The sequence below is a fragment of the Triticum aestivum genome, chromosome 1B (genome assembly GCF_018294505.1).
Source record: "Triticum aestivum cultivar Chinese Spring chromosome 1B, IWGSC CS RefSeq v2.1, whole genome shotgun sequence".
Classification (NCBI taxonomy): Eukaryota; Viridiplantae; Streptophyta; class Magnoliopsida; order Poales; family Poaceae; genus Triticum; species Triticum aestivum.
In genome coordinates this window covers 96,382,006-96,401,060 of record NC_057795.1, presented here as the reverse complement: position 1 = coordinate 96,401,060, position 19,055 = coordinate 96,382,006, and the positions used below count along the sequence as shown (strand labels likewise).

The 19,055-nt window shown below is 47.8% G+C and overlaps 1 protein-coding gene across 1 annotated transcript; it reads right to left on the bottom strand.

Annotated features, from left to right (window-relative positions):
• Nucleotides 1-1,199: 1,199 nt before the first annotated feature.
• On the bottom strand, nucleotides 1,200-6,633 carry LOC123109877 (protein ACCELERATED CELL DEATH 6). The gene is made up of 4 exons (XM_044530417.1): nucleotides 6,329-6,633; nucleotides 4,193-5,014; nucleotides 2,401-2,990; nucleotides 1,200-2,288 (listed from the first exon to the last, which is right to left on the bottom strand). The coding sequence occupies exons 1-4, from the start codon at nucleotides 6,426-6,428 to the stop codon at nucleotides 1,572-1,574; spliced, it is 2,229 nt and encodes a 742-aa protein (XP_044386352.1). The 5' UTR covers nucleotides 6,429-6,633; the 3' UTR covers nucleotides 1,200-1,571.
• Nucleotides 6,634-19,055: the final 12,422 nt, after the last annotated feature.

Here is a 19,055-nt window from a genome sequence, read left to right as displayed (position 1 = left end):
TGCGAAATAAGTATCTTCACTCTAAAACTTTGTCCCAGGTGACAGTGAGGCCGACTGACTCACCATTTTGGAAAGGCTTGATGAGAGTCAAACCACTCTTTTTCAATAGGACAAGGTTCTTAGTCAGAAATGGAGCTGCTACGAGGTTCTGGGAGGATACGTGGCTTGGCGAGACTCCCCTTGCGCTTCAATATCCTACTTTGTATAACGTTGTTCAATGTAGAGATGCTTACGTTGCAACAGTTCTACAATCTACTCCCCTCAATATTCATTTTCGGAGGACGCTAGTGGGAAATCGTTGGGAGGCCTGGCTTCATCTTGTGAGAAGATTGATGGATCTCCAGTTGTCTCAGCAGCCAGATCAGTTGTGTTGGAAACTAACTAAGAACGGCGTATTCTCGGTCAAATCCATGTATTTTGATGTTATTAACTCTAGCGTGATTCCTTCCTCGAAGCATGTTTGGAAAGTGAAGGTCCCTTTGAGAATCAAAGTGTTTATGTGGTTTGTGCATAAACAAGTTATTCTGACTAAGGATAATCTGGCAAAACGTAACTGGGTGGGATCTGCAAGATGTAGTTTTTGAGACCATAACGAAACTATCAAACACCTCTTTCTTGATTGTCCGCTGGCCAAGATTTTGTGGCGGTCGATTCATATTGCTTTTAATATTAATCCGCCCAGTTCTATCAACACGTTATTTGGGACGTGGCTCGATGGGATATCTTCAGATACAGCGAGGCACATTCGTGTAGGCGTTTGTGCTTTATTATGGGCAGTCTGGAACTGCATAAATGATTTAGTTTTTAACAGAACAACAAACATTCACTTTTTGCAGGTTATCTTCAGGGCCACTGCGTTGATCCGTATGTGGTCGCTACTCACTCCAACGGAGGCCAGGAAGCGTTTGGTTAATGCGTCTACCCGATGGGGGATGGTAGCTCAGGATATTTTCATGGCGGTCATGTAATAGGATAGGCATGTAGTGCTCCTATTTTTATTTGCCAGCCGGTTGTGGCTTTGCCTTTTTTTTTGTTCCGCTCTTGTGAGCATTTGTTTACTTCCTGCTGCGAGACTTGGAGACTGTTGATGGACCTTTCTTTTATTAATAATATGGGCCGTATACATCTTTCTGATGCAAAGGCCGGGGTAAACCCCCTTTTCAGAAAAAAAAACCTACTATGAATAGTGAGGTGTTATGCGCTGGGCCATTTGCTGTAGTGGAAACGATTCTAAACCTTGGGATTACCACTAATGAATGGTGTGTATTCCATTGTTAAAGGACTCAGAAATGTAAGCATCCCCAAGTAATGATACGAGATCACAGATATTTATAGAACATTGTACCAAGAATAAAGGGTTTCACCAACAAAATACTACGCATTATTCAAAAGTTCATGAAAATAAATATAATACAAATACTCCCCACAGTTATCTTTAGGACACGTTAGACACATTACCCCACAATACCAACTCATCATTTGCCTACATGTCATGCATCCTCGATGTCTCGATCTGCTCCTGATATCTGAGTAGTTGCAGAGGCTGGGTGTACTTTGATATCAACTTGATGTTAATGTTGCTGACTTATGCTGACATATGCAAGCCAAATAAAAATGATTATAAATTGCCAAAATCCCCTAACGATTCTTCCAATGGTCCTCGGAATGCCCGAGTTCATTGCTCTAATTAACCCCAATCTCTTACGAATAGAATTTGTGGCAAGAACTACTCTCCATAGACCTTCAAATTCATTGTAAAGCACTACAAGGGAACTGATTAAACAGATCGCGATGGCAGTCTTGGGTGCAACGGGAGCTAGCACCAAATATACGCCAAGTGCAAAAGCAACACTGAGGCTTGTCACCGATCCATGTGCGAAGAACGAAGATGCCACAAAGTGTGCTCTACGGGCTGACATCTTATTTGTAGGGTTACCAGCGTACATGATGCCAACCGTAGCTATTGAAGAGCAAACAAAAGCTAATGTGTTGGCCACTAGGAATGCACTGAACACATACCTCCCAGCAAGCGTTGGTGTGCCACCATTAGTGTGGTCATCCGCTCTGTAACCTCCAGGTAGAGCGAAAGTTGCACCAAATGTCATGGTGGCTATTAGAACCGATACGATGCCTGTACTTTGTGCTGAATCTTTCAGCAACTCTGATTGTTTCATTTTATTCGCTGGGATATTGTACTTCTCTGCAAAGTGATCCGTGCGACAAACGCCTCTCTTGGCACCAGCCTGTCTGAGCACCGTAGATACGTCTCCTTCGGTAAGCGGAAAAATCTATAGAAAAATGATAATATTAGGGTAGAAATATTTACCTACGCGAATCACAATTATCTTGGACTAAATTTCTAACTAGCGTACATGGAGATGAGTGAATAGAGTAGATTACCAAGAACTTGGTGCCAATGTCTGCCACATCGAGAGGAGTTTGTCCATTGTGGTTTGTCAAACTTAGGAGCGTTCTTGGATTCCCGAACAGAGAACAACACAACCGAAAATTTCCGGCTTGGGCAGCTAAGTGCAGTGCCGTGTTTCCCTCATTGTCTTGCAAGTTTAAAATCCAAGCTAGAGATGAATTTCGACCAACAAATGAGACTATATTGCCCATCTTTTTCTCAACAACAACGTGAAGAAATGTCCTCCCCCTTGTGTCACGCAAACTGGCGCTACTAGGACAGCTCGCGATAAAAATGGCTATAGTTCTTTCGCAGCCAATGGATGCCGCTATATGTATGGGGAATAATCCGCTCTTGTCTGGTTGATACAGTTGAGCTAGGTTAGCTTTGAATACTTGCTTCAGAATTTGGGTACCACAGGTGTAACGACGCCAAGGGAACATAGTGATCATCACGACTTGTTGCCTCACACTTAAACCATGTATATTAAACTGATCTGAAGCGAAGTGAAGAGGCGTACTCCCGTTTTTGTCCGCTTGTGTTGTAAGGCTCTTGTTCCATGTCAGTAACTTATTTGTCATACCTGTAGATGAGCTCTCTATGTTAGTCTAAGTTAAATAAAGAAAAATGCAATAAAATTCAGTATGTTGTGCATGATCTTAAGTGGGAACAAAGTATGGGATATGAAATTGATATAATTCAGTATTGATTTGCATGCATAATTTCGCACCTTTTTCTTTGTTTCGGAGTGAGGCGCGTACTATTACCACTACCTACCACACCACCGGGCAACTTATTTCTAAATATTTGAAATTATATACTAGTCAACAACTGAAAAATTCCCCCTTTTTTTTCTATTCTTGTGCTCAAAAGGCTGATATCCAAAAATGTAAAGTGATAATGGGATTTAAGGTTCAACTTTGACCAACAGTTGAACAAATATTTGAATGATATAACATTAGTAAAAGTGCTATTGTTGGTACAATTATGCAAGTATGGTCAAAAAGAAAAAGGATGCATAGCATTTTTTGGGGGGGAAAGGGTGCATAGCATATTTGTACTGCCACCACCAATTTTTTTTTCGAAAAGGGGGGACTCCCCGGCCTCTGCATCAGAACGATGCATACGGCCACATTTATTAAAAAATAAAGTAGTTCAACAATGTCTTGCAGTCTGCAACAAAATGATAAGCTGGCTCACGAAGAGCAACAAAAACAAAAAAAGGCCCAAAAGCCACAACCGGCTGGCAAAAGATAGATAGGTAAACTAATCGCCTATCCTATTACATGACCATCATCCAAACCGGTTGAAGATATCCCGCGCTACCATCTCCCACCACCAATAAGTTAACTCATCCATGATTTCCAACGGCTAACATGCATGTGAGCTGATCTACAACAGTTGACTTTCCTAAGAAGCGTGGTGGAGTAAGTAATTATAGGGAAAACAATGAAGGCGGCATAATCTCCGGATCGGCCCACCACCTTTTTCGACATAGGCAGAGTGTTAGTCCTATATGACTCTATTGTTGTTGATATGTCGGTTTCTCGTTTATTTTCTTCTTTTTTTTGTCAGACTCGTGGTGTTTGGCTGTGTGCATCTTCATTATGCAGAGGCCGGGTATTACTCATCATGCTTTCTATCTGTTTGATGCTACATTTTGAGTTAATAAAAGTGCCCATTATCGAAAAGTATTAATCTTACCTACCAAGAAAAAATATGAAATTGTAAAAGTGCTCTTGTAGAGAAATGTTTGGCACAGATGTATAAAAGTATGCATCATACCTTTGCTCCGACGAACCGCAGCATGCAATGCATTTTGTCCATTTGGTCCGGAGTAGGAGAGGTTCCCTTCACTTGTTTCGTAAAGCGTCATTGCAATGGTGTACTTCTCCAGCAAGATGGCAAGGTACAACGGGGAAATGCCTCCGCTGGGGTAGTTAGCCAATTGCTTGTCTGCCGTCATTAGCAGATCAACTATATGATTGTTCCCGATGCGGACAGCGTCATGCAAGGCCGTCTCCTTACGCCCGTTCTCCTTTCTCAAGAGCTGATGCCTTTCATCCTCACTTGTAACTAGGTTAATGAGCTGAGAAACCATCTTTGAATTCCCAACTCTAGCAGCACAATGCAAGGGCGTGTCACCCTTGTCGTTTAGCGCAAAAAGGAGGTGCTTGGCTCTGCCGTAGATAATGTTAGCACATTCCAAATAATTCCTGTCATCCCCATGACTGGCAACCGCATGCAGTACAGTGTCCCCCTCAACCATGACACCGTCGAGGAGGAGCTGTGCATACCCACCATCAGGCAAAGCAAGCTGATCAACGCCCTCTTCAACGTCATTCTCGAAGGCCTGGTGTGCTGAGCCGTCGTCGTCACCCATTAGCAAGTGAATAAATGCCTGAGTCTGCATCACCATTGGTGGCTTTTGTGCGTCTTCCCTGACGAGAAGAAAATTCAATGCCTTCCACGAGCCAAAGCACGCTGATGCTAGCAGCAGTGGATTTATGACCACCCGCGTAGTATCCGTGTTCGTCCTCCTAGCATCCTCCAACTGCTGGGCATCTCCAGAACCTCTACTAACCATCAGGTTACCGTCCATGGCCACTGCATTCGTTTAGAACATTTAGCCTTATTTCGGTAGAATGGTTAAAATATAAACAATTCACAAGTTTCTCTAGAGAAGGGTGTAAAATCAGGGTGAAGTAGGTCTCAAAAACAAACCAAGAAGAAAAATCCGGGCTTACAGAGCAATACTACTACGTAGCACTAGTTCCTCTGTTTTGTAGTATCATTTATGCATGTATCCCTAGCGGACTATGTGCACATACTAAGGAATTAATGCGAAAAACCATGTACAGTAGTATATCCTTATTGAATACTACCTCTCTTCCAAAGAACAAGACGCATTCCAAAATTTGAGTTTGTCCAACCACAGATACGTGGGTTATAGAAACAAAATTGGATTCACATTCAAGAGAAAATTCCAATTTTTACACATAGCTTACATATTATTATATGGACTGTATGAACAATACTACTGGGTTCGCGCCAGATCTGAAGTATTGCTCTTTTTGCAGAAAACACCCCAGATCTATTAATAAGGATAACCGATGATACACAGCACCGCACAAAGGTTTAAAATTACACCCGTCGGAGGGTGGAGGAACCCGTCGACTCGCCGGCGGAGGGTGGAGAGCGGTGGCACACGGGTCAGCCTCTCTTTCGTCTGTCGCGAGAGCAAACAGAGAGAAGGTTCTCATCTAACGATGTATTGTAACGAACAATATTTTCTAACTGAATTTGCTAGATTTAATTTTGCATAATGAATCTACCATCTGTAGTATATTTAGATAGAGCATGACTGTAATTAGTTTATGGAGTATATATGGAATTAGTAATAGCGATGCACAGAGTAAATCCGACAAACGAAAAATTAAAAACAAATGCAGTGAGTAAATGCACAAAGTAGATCATACTTACTTACGAAGCCTTTGATCCCAAACAAGTTGGGGTAGGCTAGATATGAAACCCTTTCACGAGGACTTCCCAGGAGGTCACCCATCCTAGTACTACTCTCGTCCAAATGGGTTTCATACCCAAAAGACTGGCTAGTTTTTACATTGGCTTGCCAAGCCTATCACAACCCTTAGATATGAAACTCTTTCACAAGGACTTCTCAGGAGGTCACCCATCCTAGTACTACTCTCGTTCAAATCGGTTTCATACCTATGGGACTGGCTAGTTTTTACGTTGGCTCGCCAAACCTATCACAATCCTCATCCTTTATCCGGGCTTGGGACCGGCTATGCCTAGAAGACATAGGCGGAGTTGCACAAAGTAGATCATACAAACGAAAAATCAGCTTCGAGAAAACAAATGCAGAGTAGACCAGACAAACGAAAAATCAGGATCGCGAACCATTTCCATGAATTCTGTCGGTCGGTGAAGCAAGATCCATGCCGGAGTCGCCATCCATGGCACCGCCGGCATTCCTGGCAGTAGCGCCGTCACTCCCCATACCGCAACCGAGCTTGGAGAAAACAGCCCCTCGAGCCGGCCAGCCGGCTATGGAGACGAGAAATCAAGCCTAGGGGCCGGCGCGTGGCCGAGCGGAATCAAGCCTGCTGAAGGCTAAGGGGCGTGTGAGCGGGTCAACTCCTGGTCTTGCACCCAGCCAAGCCTGCTGAAGGCTAAGGGGAGTGTGAGCGGAGTCAACTCCTGGTCTTGCACCAAGCCAAGCCTGCTCATAAAATGTGACGACACTCGGGTGACGACACTCGGATGACGCGGATTCTATGGACAGGGTACACCATACACGTAATCCTTATAAATTAAAAAGAAAATATGATCCGTTAAGCGTAGTGGTGGAATCAACCCCATCAGCATTCAAATCCTGAACTTCACGCGATGATGTTCGTTCAGTGGGAGAAAACGTTTTTGTCGACTACGAATTCGTAGGTGCTCCTAGAGATAGATGTGCATGTTTGCGTTTATAGAGTTGAGTGTATGTAACCATCTGGTTCTATTGTGTTTTAAAAAAAGTTATTGCTTGGTATAAACAGTAAAATACTAAGGACATTTTGCTATCTAAGATCATCTGCAGCCGGACACCCCAAACCCTCCTCAAACGCCCGGGCGGCCCGTCCGATCACTGATTGGTCACGATTTTTTGACCCAAACAGAAGCCTCAAACGGACCTAAATATGGGGCGCCCGGCACGCCCGCCACGTCGGACCCGGACCATGCTGGCTCACCCGACCCCACATATGTGTGTCCCCATCCGCTCGACCAGACCAAACCCTAGCCACTTCGCTCCACTCCCCTCCGCCACCCGAGCTCACCTCCGGGGGGATCCGGCCGGCTCCGTCATGGCAGGAAGCAGATCTGACTCCGAGCAGTCTGGATCCGTTAACTGGGGTGTCATCCTATGCAGGTTGGAGGAGGCAATGGTAGTCCGCATTGCACTCCACCGCTCCCGGGAGGACAGCGCCCGACCGACGGACGGATCTGTCCGCCGGGACTCCATAGCGTCGGCTCAATGAGCGCTCGGGTCCTCTGGGTTGGATCATCGCGGTCCCAATAGCCGGAATCCCTTTCCTTCCCCATCACCGTTCGAGCAGACTATGAGTCACACCGGGAACGGGTGGCCCATCGTGGGAAGGAGAGGATAAGGGTTGCCGAGTCCCGTATCGCGACGAAAATGGCGGCTGATGCGGTTACGCGGGCGGTCATGGAGGAGGAAACCATCCGCGCCCCCATTATGAAGAAACGACAGCGGAGGAACACGTGTGCCCTTGATAATCCCCAAGTGCAAGGAAGCGTCGTAGCAATTTCCAAAGGTGGATGTGATAAGTATGGAGTGTCGAACCCACAAGGAGCTAAAAGTAAGATCAATATTCTCTCAAGTCCTATCTACCACGATACGACTCTACGTACACCAAAAGTTTGCTTCCAACTAGAAACGAGAAATAAAACTACGTTGTGGGTATAAAGAGGATAGCTTTGCATGATATCTGAGAACTAAAATATAAAAGTATGTGTTGTTAATATAAAGTTAGAATATATTATTATATATTATAAATAACGGGTGTGGAATAATGATGGATCAGTGTGCGGAATTGTCCTAGACAGTTGTTAACAAGATCGGTAATCATTATTGCAATTTCATATGAGGGAGAGGCATAAGCTAACATACTTTCTCTTCTTCGATCATATGCACTTATGATTGGAACTCTAGCAAGCATCCGCAACTGTTGAAGATCATTAAGGTAAAACCCAACCATAGCATTGAAGTATCAAGTCTCTTTTATCCCATACGCAACAACCCCCTTATTCGGGTTTATGCTTCTATCACTCAAGCAACCCAGTATACACTACTAGGAAAAGGCCTACTAATGGCGCACCAGTTTTGCCTATTAATGGCGTACTGCTGGTGCGCCATTAGTATCACGCCACTAGTATTTTTTTACTAATGGCGCACCACTGGTGCGCCATTAGTATCTGGTATACTAATGGCGCATCACGCAGTGCGCCATTAGTATGTAACACCATGCGCCATTAGTATGCCTCCCAGGGGGCCATACGTAACCATGTGCTTTGTCATACTAATGGTGCACTCTGTAGTGATGCGCCATTAGTATCCTTTGGCATACTAATGGCGCACCTTGAGGTGATGCGCCATTAGTATGAATATTAGGTTTTTTTTTTACTTTTCTGATTTTTGCACAGGTTACAAAATATATTATTGGACAGAATATAGACAGCAGCACACAGCAACAGCAGATTCATCGAATACAATAGAAGATTAGTCTCCGAATACAATTCATCATATTAGTCTCCGAATTCAAAAGACCGAACAAAGATAAAACATTACAAGTCTCAAGACCGCGAGTATCGAGTTTGTCTTCACATTATAAGTCGATATCGATCATCTAAACTACCATCACATAGAAGAGAGCTGTGGTCATCACGATGAGCATCATCGCGATCAAACTGGTCTTCAATCCGGTTCCTCCAACGCTCCCTCCTCTCTCCCGCTAGATAGCGGGCGTATCTAGATTCGGCCTCCGCCCTAGTGGTGTACCCTTTGTAACTGTTACCGCTGAAACGGTGAACCTATCTCCGACACTCCTCCCAGTCGTCGTAGACTCCGGGAACCTTACTCTTGTACATGACATACGACGGCATCTCTATGCACAAGCCAAACAACAGACAATACATAAGCAATATGTAAGTATGCAACAAAAGGATCGGAAGAGAAAAGTAAGACATTAATAGCACGATTCATGGTCCTACTAATAAATAGCATCGATTACATCTAAGTTGATCGACTGTCCAAACCAAAGAGACATACGAATTCATTAAAGTTTAATTACAACATGAGCCAATCAATGTTTCAGAACTACACATCACTACTTTCGACTCGACTCATGGGACAGGAGCGTGGATGAAGCCGCCGTCTGTCGTGATGGTCATGAAATCGCGGTCGTTGTCAGCCTGCATTTGTAGCGTTCCGTCTATCTCACTGTTGGATGGTTGATATCTGAGGAAGAACTGCCCCGAGGTATGAAGGACATCTTGATGGATGATATCCGCAAACTCCGACTGGATGCGAAAGAATTCTTGTCTGATGTCCGCGTCCTGGATTGCCGACAAGCTCGCGGCCCAATCTTTGAGATTATCTGGTAGCAGAAGGTGATGATGGTCCCTTACGATCGCCCGCATGTGATGGAGGGCGTAGTAGGCATCCTACTGACCGCCAGACGGCTGCTTGACACAGCAGAACTTCGTATTATGGGAGAACATGTGCTTGCCGTACTTACGAACTGCCCTGGTGAAGGTGCCTCCAGATTTGGCGTAGCCGGGGAGAACATCATCAAGAACTTTCTTGATATTTGTGTAGTCTATCTTGGAGTTACAGTTCGGGTCGAAATACGTGGCCAGGAATATTTCGAGCTTAAGAGGATGAGTGTGCAATGTGTGTCACTGTACAGAACACGGAATGTTAGAAAAAAATGATCGAAATCTAAGAAATCATATGTTACGAGGCGGTTAAGGGATGACTTACTCGGGAAAGTAAGCCACAAGGAATTTATCCTTATCTGGGTTTGCCAGAATGACGCCTTCAAGGTGTGAACTCGCGACTTGGTGGTCCCCAGCACTGCTCAAGAGCTTGGCACGCATGTAGAAGGGGTCGACTATCACGATGTCCGGGGTCCTGTCTTTAATGATCCGCATCTCCATACTCAGCGAAAACAGCCGAACGAAGGTGTAGTGCAGCGGATGAAGGTTAAACATAGCAAAGATGTCATCAAACCGCAGGACGATCGTACCCCCGATGTCTCCATCCACAAAGCCCTTGCCCTCTGGAACCTTGGCCACGAAAACCGGGTATGCCACATCATTCTCTCTGAGACGCCGCTTCTCCAAAGAAAGAACACTGTCGTGCAGACTCTGCATAGCACCGGTTGCAGCATTGAGCATATTTTTGGGTAGCATCACCCTACCCGCCACATGCACCCTCCTCGAGATATCCTTAGGTGAAGGTGGCCCGTCCTGAGCACGGATCGAACTCGGTGCCGGCTGGCTCGCACCGGCGCCCTTGTTAGTCTTTTGTTTCCATCCCTTCTTCTTGATCTCCTGTAATGGGACCGAGTTCTGCTCACAGACCGCCTTCTTGAGCGTGTTGGGGCTGATAATATTTCGCACCTCAGCTATCTGAGGCTCGGTGAAGGAGGGAGCTGGAGGCGTCTCCTGAGAACTGAATGCCAGACGATGCCTGTTGCAATTGGATTTCTCCGCTGTACCAGCTAGATCGCGGTCGTCTTGGTTGGGTTCTTAAGAAAGAGGCCCGCAGAACTCGTCAACGTACCCATGTTCGGCAAAGTACTTATCGACGTTGGTAAATGTACCGTCGTCGTTGTCGTCGTCGTCCGGATCCTGTGCCATATGCATGTACGGATCCTGTGCCATAGGGATGTCCGGCATAGGGATGTCCGGCAGGTCCGGTAGCATTGCGGCGTTCTTGCCATGGCTTGGCGCCGGCACGACTGGCGGTCTTGTCTGTGGGGTGGTGTCCCCTGCCCCCAAACGAATCTGGCTCTTCGGCCAAAGCAGGGGCCAGCTTACGCAGGCGCTGAGGGTCATCTCATCTTCTCCGTCGGCCCCAGCGGGTCGAATCGGAGGTAACAGCCCGTCGCAGCCTGGCAACACCCGAACCACTTCAACCCTATACACTGTGGGTGGCATCGGATTACCGTGGAACATGGGGTTTCCCGGTTGAACGATTTTGCCCTTGGCGACATCGACCAACTCGCCGCCCACGAAGTGCATAAGAGTGCAAGGAATGTCAGCGGCGCCCTGCGAAAACATGTAGGGCGTCAGGGATGCCCAGTCAGAGGCAAGGAGATGAAGTCATCGGTCGAGAGGCTTAGTTACCGTGATGCCGTCGAGCTCGGCTAATGTCGAGGCACCGCCAACGGCGGGCGTGCAACTGACGGAGGGGCCGCTTGCTAGCGAGGTGCCGGTCGGCGTACACCCGGGTGCATTAAGCTCCAATGCCCGTGCCGGCGCCGGAGACACGAATACCGCCTCCGCCGGAGACACCAATGGCGCCGCCGGAGACACCAATGGCGCCGCCTACGTGCTATGCGAGTTGCTGGCCGTGAAGCTAGGAACCGGGGGAGGCCCCTGTTGGCCGCCCGCAATCCATGTCGTCAGCCCATGAATCAACGTAGGCACCATGGCGTTGAGCTTCGTTCCCAGTTGTTGTGCCACTTGCTCTTGGAAAAGCTCCGGAATCCGTGGCACTTATGCCTTGAGTGCTTCAACCTCGCGCGACTGGCTTTCCGAGCTAGTATTTTTCTCCTTTCGCCCACCAGCGGTATAGTATGACGACCATTTTGTGGCAACCATATGGAGCTAATTACGCGGGGGTGTATTCCTTACCAAAACAAGCTTGAGTGCCCTGATCTTCTGATCCGTGGTAAGCTCCTTTGTTACTGGGTCCTCCTTGTACTGGGCCCTGAGAAAGTTCCTGGTCTGCTTGTCACGGTATTTCTCGAAGCGGGGCGGTAGGCCTTGCTCAGCACGCTCTGCGTCCTCCTTGTCCCATATAGGCTCCGCTACTCTGTAACCGCTGGGACCGAGTTGGTGGACCCCTAAGTTCAACTGTCGCATTTCTTTCCCTCACTGACTTGATTCGGAGGTTGCGCTGCTCTCGCACTTGATCTTGAACTCATTGTACTCATCTTCGCTCATCAAAGGATATTTCGCCTTGATCTTGTCATAACTATCACCTTTTTCAATCATTGCCTTTACCGTGCTTCTCCAAGTAGACAGGGCCGTGCTCATCCTCGTGAGGGCAGTATTGTTCACTTTATTCCCTAAGAGGCGTGTGTTTGCAAACTCAGCGGGGAACTTGTATCGTTCGTGCAGCTTCGTGAAGAGGAGGCTGCGCAAATTCCCGTGGTCCTTATGCCTTAGGTTATCGGTGTTGATCGAGATGATGCTCCGGAGAATGCACCCGAGCTGAACCGAGTACCCCTTGACTACTTGTTTGGGCACCGTCGGATTCCCATCGTAGTCCACTTCAGTAAATTCCTCCCTGACGGTGCCGAGCACGCTCGGGCGCCGGTCCTTCCGTTGCCTCTTCGGTTGGCTGCCATCTGTGCGTGCGCTGCCATCATCAGTGGTGGCATCCTCGGTGGCGCCATCAATGGTGTCATCCCCGACGCCACTAGGTGTTGTGTAGTCAGGATTGGTGTCTTCCGCGGCGTCCTCATAGTGGTGATGTTCTTTCTCCAACTCCTGGGACAGCTCCCAGAATTGCTTGCCGCCCGAACCGCCGGCCTCATCGTTGTGGGCCATGTTTCGCTCTAAATAGGAAAAAAGTTTGGTCAAAAAGTTGGTTATTGTCAAGGAACAAGATCATGGTCTCATCATTTACGGTTTGTCGACACCGAGGCATCCTAAAAGCTAAGCTTTTATCATTTAGGATTTGTCGACGCCGAGGCACCCTAAAAGCCTAAGCGTACATCATTTAGGTTCTCATCGACACCAAGGCATCCGGGGCAGCCAAGTTAAGTTTTCATCATTTAGGGTTTATCGATGCCGAGGCACCCTAGGTTGGGCCTAATCACTTGGCACTAATCACTTGGCTCTATTGCCACCTACTATGTTGGGTTTATCATCTAGGGTTTATCGATGCTAAGGAGAATTCTAAGTTGGGCCTAATCACTTGGCTCTATTGCCACCTATGGTTTAATGCAGCAAGAATGGCGGGGCAGTTGATCCTACTTGACTAAGTACTAAGATACCCCGGCCTATGCATTAGTCGCAAGTACCCCATATGTCCTATTTTTAGCAAAGTCATGCTAAAATTCACGGAAAATTTTAGCATGACCTTTGCTGAAAATAGGACATATGGAATACCCGAATTTGCCGGAACGGAAGTTAATCGACATTCCGGCAAACTCAAGGGCCTCTCTGGGTACCTGCAATATCATCACGACACAATGGTCGGAGACAAAACCCAGCAAACTAGCAAGATGATCATCATCTTTGCAAGTCATTACTTGTCAAATACAGAAGAAGGAACAATTTATTTGTGACATAGTTGGCCCATACAGAAGAAGCAACACCCTGCACTTGCCTAAAAACAAGTGAAGTTTCACCCATATAAGAACAACTTTATAAAATCAGAGAAGTTGCTATGTTTTTTCTACTGCTAGGAAAAACATCACTCATTGGAAATGAAAATCTCAGTACCAGCATTTTGAACTTTGAAATGAAATACAGTAGTAGTATTAGTAGTATATGGAGTAGTATCTTGTTTGTGTGCTATCTGAAGCAGAGCATGGAAGCAAGTTTTGCCTCAGAGACCGCAAAAGCTATGTTTTTTCTCAATTCAGATATCTAACCACAAAAACTGGATATCTTGTCAGTAAAACAAATAAACTGGATATCTATCTGAAGCAGAGCATGGAACTATGTGGGACTTGAAGTTTGCAGGAACAAGAAAATATCTATCTCATTTGCACACCACAAGTTTGATGGAATGTGCATGAATCAGATTCACAGAGAAGATATTTTTTTTCTGGATGAAACCAGGTAACACGACGCAAAGCTGTAGCTACATCTTCCAGCTGCCACATGTCCATCGTGACATATATTTGACTTGTGAGACACACCTGTCATTGTTGTCGTCATGTTACTCCAGATAACTCCAGCTGAAGCAACAAGGATACAAGACACATGTGCCTACGTACCCGCTGTCTTCAGGGTGCCTTGTAATGCAGGGCATGTGCCAAAACCTCCAATAAAATGAGTGAAACAACATTTCGTGGCGAATTTACATTGAAGCTAAGCATATTACAATACATCTCAAGTAAATTGTCTTTCAACAAGTTTTATCTCGAATCTTGAAACAGGGAACGTTCAGTTTCAATACAAAGTAAGCACACCAAAATTTTAGACTAAGATAATCTGGAGGCTGCAAAAGCTGTCAGGAAGTTCTGTCCAACACCAAGCCTTAATTATTAAAAGCATAATCAAAATGTGATCATCATCTCATAGAGGTAACAAAGCGGTGGTGCGACAGTCTACGGCGACGAAATCAAAGGGGGGGAGGGGAACCGGTGTAGCTCACCGAGAGGAAGATGATGGAGAGCTCGTGCGGGGCCAGGGTTGACGAGGTGACGTGGATCGACGGTGAGGTCGCGGTGGCCGGAGGTGGAAGAAGGTGCAGACGCCGTAGACGGTGGAGGCGTCGGTGTCGTAGAGGCGCCGGAGACCTTGCCCTATGAGACAGAGAAGGGGCCGTCAGCTGCGCAAGCGGGGGGCAAGGGGAGGAGGAGGAGGGGCAAGGGGAGGAGGAGGGTCGGGGGGCGTATGGTGCTGAGTCGCTGCTCGGTGCCGACGACGAGGAGGAAGGTGGCAGTGGAGTCCGGCGGGGGTCGGGCGGCGGGGGTGGGGGCACGGGGGCGGCGGGGGTGGAGTCCGGCGAGGGTCGGGGCGGCGGGGGTGGGGGCGCGGGGGCGGCGGTGGTGGAGTCTAGCGAGGGTCGGGGCGCTGGGGGTAGGGGCGCGGGGGCACGGGGGCGGCGGGGGTGGAGTCCAGCGAGGGTCGGGACGGCGGGGGTGGGGGTCGGGGCAGCGCGCGGGTGGTTCTGGCAAGGGAGAGAGGGACAAAGGGGATCTGGCGAGGGAGAGGGAGGAATTAGCTAGGGGGAAGCTTACTAATGGCGCACCACCAGTCGGTGCGCCATTAGAAATCTTTTTTTAATAGCAATGGCGCACCACCGGGCCGGTGCGCCATTAGTATGTTTTTTTTTATTTTTTAAAAATGAATATGAATATGAAACAGTAATATTTTTCTATAAAAACAGTAATAATTGTTGTTTAACAACAATTGTAGTCTACACTTTTTTATTATTTTTTTTTAGAAAATGAATATGAATATGAAACAGTAATAATTTTTTAAAAAATATCATCAAGTTTGTTACTTGAAAATATCATCGGTAGCGGCGATGGAGCGGGGGAGGGTGCGGGGGGTGCTCGTTGGCGGCGGTGGAGTGGGGGAGGGTGCGGGGGGGTGGGTGCTCGTCGGCGGCGGTGGAGCGGGGGAGGGTGCGGTGGGTCGGCGGTGGAGCTAGCGGGGGAGGGTGCGGGTGGGATCGAGATCGAGATGGAGGGGGATAGCGATCGAGATGGAGGGGGATCGAGATCGAGATGGAGGGGGAACCGAGATCGAGATGGAGGGGGATCGAGATCTAGTGTCCTCATGAATTCAAAAAGTGCCCATGAAATTTAAAAATATTCATGATATCAAAAAGTGCCCATGAAATACAATCGAGAAATGAAGACTACGATTTAAATACAATCGATCTTACCTAGCTATCTGTTCACAATCTTCTTGCCCTTCTTTTTCGCAAATGGAGTTCTTCTGTGGAATGGACGTCCTTTAGGTAGGGTGGTCCTGCTTCTTCTTGTGGTGTGTGCTGCTACTTCATCGTCGTCGTCATGTTCGATCTTCGGGTCGCCATACTTGTCGAAGTCTTGCTCATTGGCTACTCCATCCATTCCGATGATCTTCCTTTTGCCTCTCCTCACGACAACACGACTGGGCTTTGACGGGTCGGTAATGAAGAAGCATTGGTCCACTTGGGAAGCCAGTACCCATGGCTCATTTTTCGCGGTGACGTTTGCGCCCGCGGTCTTGGATTTGGCTTCGGGTATAACCATGGTGGTGAAATACCAGTCTTCTTTTAGGACGCTCTTGGCCCAGCTGACACGGAACATCGGGACCTTCTCTCCAGCGTAGCTCAGCTCCCAGATCTCCTCGATCCTTCCGTAGTATCTGTCCTTGTTGTTACCGGTGTAGGATTCCATCGTTACCCCGGAGTTCTGATAACCATCGCTCTTCATGTCCTTGTTCTCGGTGTAGAATGTGTAGCCGTTGATATCGTATGCCTCATAGGTCATCAGGTTGTGCTCGGCGCCCTGTGACAAGGCGAATATGAGTTGTTCTTCCGCAGAAGAATCCTCATGTAAAGGGCACGACAGAAGCTTCTGCTTGAACCAACGCGTGAAACATGAGTTGTGCTCTTTGATTATATCTCCGTCCGTCCTCTGTTGGCCTCGGTCATTGTACGTCTTCTCAATAAAGGTTTTGTGCTCTACCACCCAAGGATCGACCACGTCTATGTGTTGTAGCGCGACTAGGTTTGCTCTTTCAAAGTCGGCGAGTCGACCCTCGAAGTCGACAGGCATTTCGCGGCGACCCTCATGGTGACCCCATCCAGCGAGCCTGCTGAGGTGCCTGTTGACGGGCAGACCAATGGGGTTCTCGATGCCTAGATAATTCGTGCAGTAGGAGATGCACTCTTCGGTCAGAAAGCCCCTGGCTATACTTCCCTCTGGACGTGACATGTTGCGAATGTATCCTTTGATGACACCATTCATCCTTTCAAACGGCATCATGGTGTGCAGGAATGTGGGCCCGAGTTGGATGATATCCTCCACGATATGGACCAGCAGATGCACCATAACGTCAAAGAATGCGGGCAGGAAGTACATCTCAAGCTCGCATAGTATCACCACGATCTCTTCCTATAGCCTTCTGAGTTGCCTCACGCCAATCGACTTCTGAGAGATGACGTCGAAAAAGTTGCATAGGCCAAATAGCGTTTCACGGACGTGCGCGTCCATGATCCCACAGATTGCAACTGGAAGTATCTGCGTCATCAGCATGTGACAGTCGTGAGACTTCATCCCGCTGAACTTCTGCTTCGCTTGGTCTAGGTATCTGCTTATCTTCCCGCGTAACCGTAAGGAAGTTTTACTCCTACGAGGCAGGTGAAAAACTGCTCGATCTCCTCCTGACTTAGAGTGAAGCACGCAGCAGGGTAGTCATTTCCGGTCTTCTTGGCCTTTTTTCCTTTGCGACGACTTTCTGTGCCCTGTTTCGCCTCATCATCATCATCATCATCATCATCATCATCATTAGCGTGAAGCTCCTGCCTGATGCCCATTGATTTCAAGTCTGCCCTTGCTTTCGGCCCATCTTTGGTCCTCTCTGGCATGTTGAGCAGGGTACCAAGCAGACTCTCGCACACGTTCTTTGTGATATGCATGGCATCAAGGCTGTGAGGCACACGGTGGATCTTCTAGTACAGCAAGTCCCAGAAAGCAGACCTCGTTTTCCATACCTTCAGCAGCGGCTCTGGCGCCTTTCGCTTCTTTCCCGGCTCTAGCACCTTTTGCTTCTTTCCCGGTAGTGGGCAATCTTTCCATTTTTTCAACAGCTCATCTATTTCCTCGCCGCTCCTCGTACGCGGGCGTCTTCGGGGTTTGGTTTCACCATCGAACAGATCCTTGTGTTTCCTCCACGGGTCATCGTCGCGAAGCCACCTTCGATGTCCCATGAACACGGTTTTCGAAGACCCGGGATCTCTATCTAGCTGGCGATACGTTGTGTCATCCATGCACCTTACGCATCTAGAAAATCCGTGGACTACCTGCCCCGCGAGATATCCGTAACCGAGATAGTCGTGCACCGTCGTGAGCAGTGCGGCTCTCATAGGGAAATATTCTTTCTCTGCGGCGTCCCACGTATTGGCTGGCGTTTTCCACAGCGTGTCTAGCTCCTCTTTCAGCAGCCCCAGATACAGATTGATGTCATTCCCTGGTTGTTTCGGCCCTTCAATTAGCATACTCATGTGAATGTACTTCCTCTTCATGCACAACCAGGGGGAAGGTTGTACATCCACACAAACACAGGCCAGGTGCTATGTGTGCTTCTCTGGCTGCCAAACGGATTGACTGCATCGGTGCTCGCACCCAGCACGATGTTCCTTGGATCCTTCCCAAATTCTGGGTATTCGAAGTTCAATGCTTGCCACTGGCTCGCATCCTTAGGGTGACTCAGCATCTTGTCTTTTTTATTTATCTCCAGATCATTTGCGTCATCTTCCCGGTTCTTCTCCTCCCTATCCGCGTGCCAACGCATGAGCTTTGCTACCTTAGGGTCCGCGAAATACCGCTGCAGACGAGGAGTGATTGGAAAGTACCACACCGATTTCCGAGGAGCTTTCTTCCTCTTCTTGTATCGAGTGACGCCGCACACAGGACATATGGTAGACTCCGCGTGCTCGTCCCGATAAATGATGCAATTGTTCATGCACACATGGTATTTCACATGCGGTAAATCCAGAGGACACACGATTTTCTTCGCTCCTCGAAACTGGTCGGGCACTTGTTCCCCTTGGGAAGACGTTCGTGCCAGAATGACATGTTCTCGTCGAAGCATGCGTCGGTCATTTTGTATTTTACCTTCATCTCCAGAGCCATGAGCGTTACTTTCAGGCGGGTATCCTCGGACCTGCATCCTTCATACAATGGAGTAACCGCGTCTATCTCCAGTTGATCCAGCTTGGCTTTCTCTCAGGTTGCAGCTCTTGCGTTATCCGTCTGCTTGAGAAGCAGCTCTTGAATATGAGGGTCCTGCACCCAGCCTCCATCGTCGTCTGCTCCGGCATCTTCATCTTCATGATCATGCCCTTCGTCTTGATCTTCCTCATCATCATGTCCGGCATCTTCTACATGATGACTGTGTACAGCATCACCGTCGTGACCATGTCCTAGAG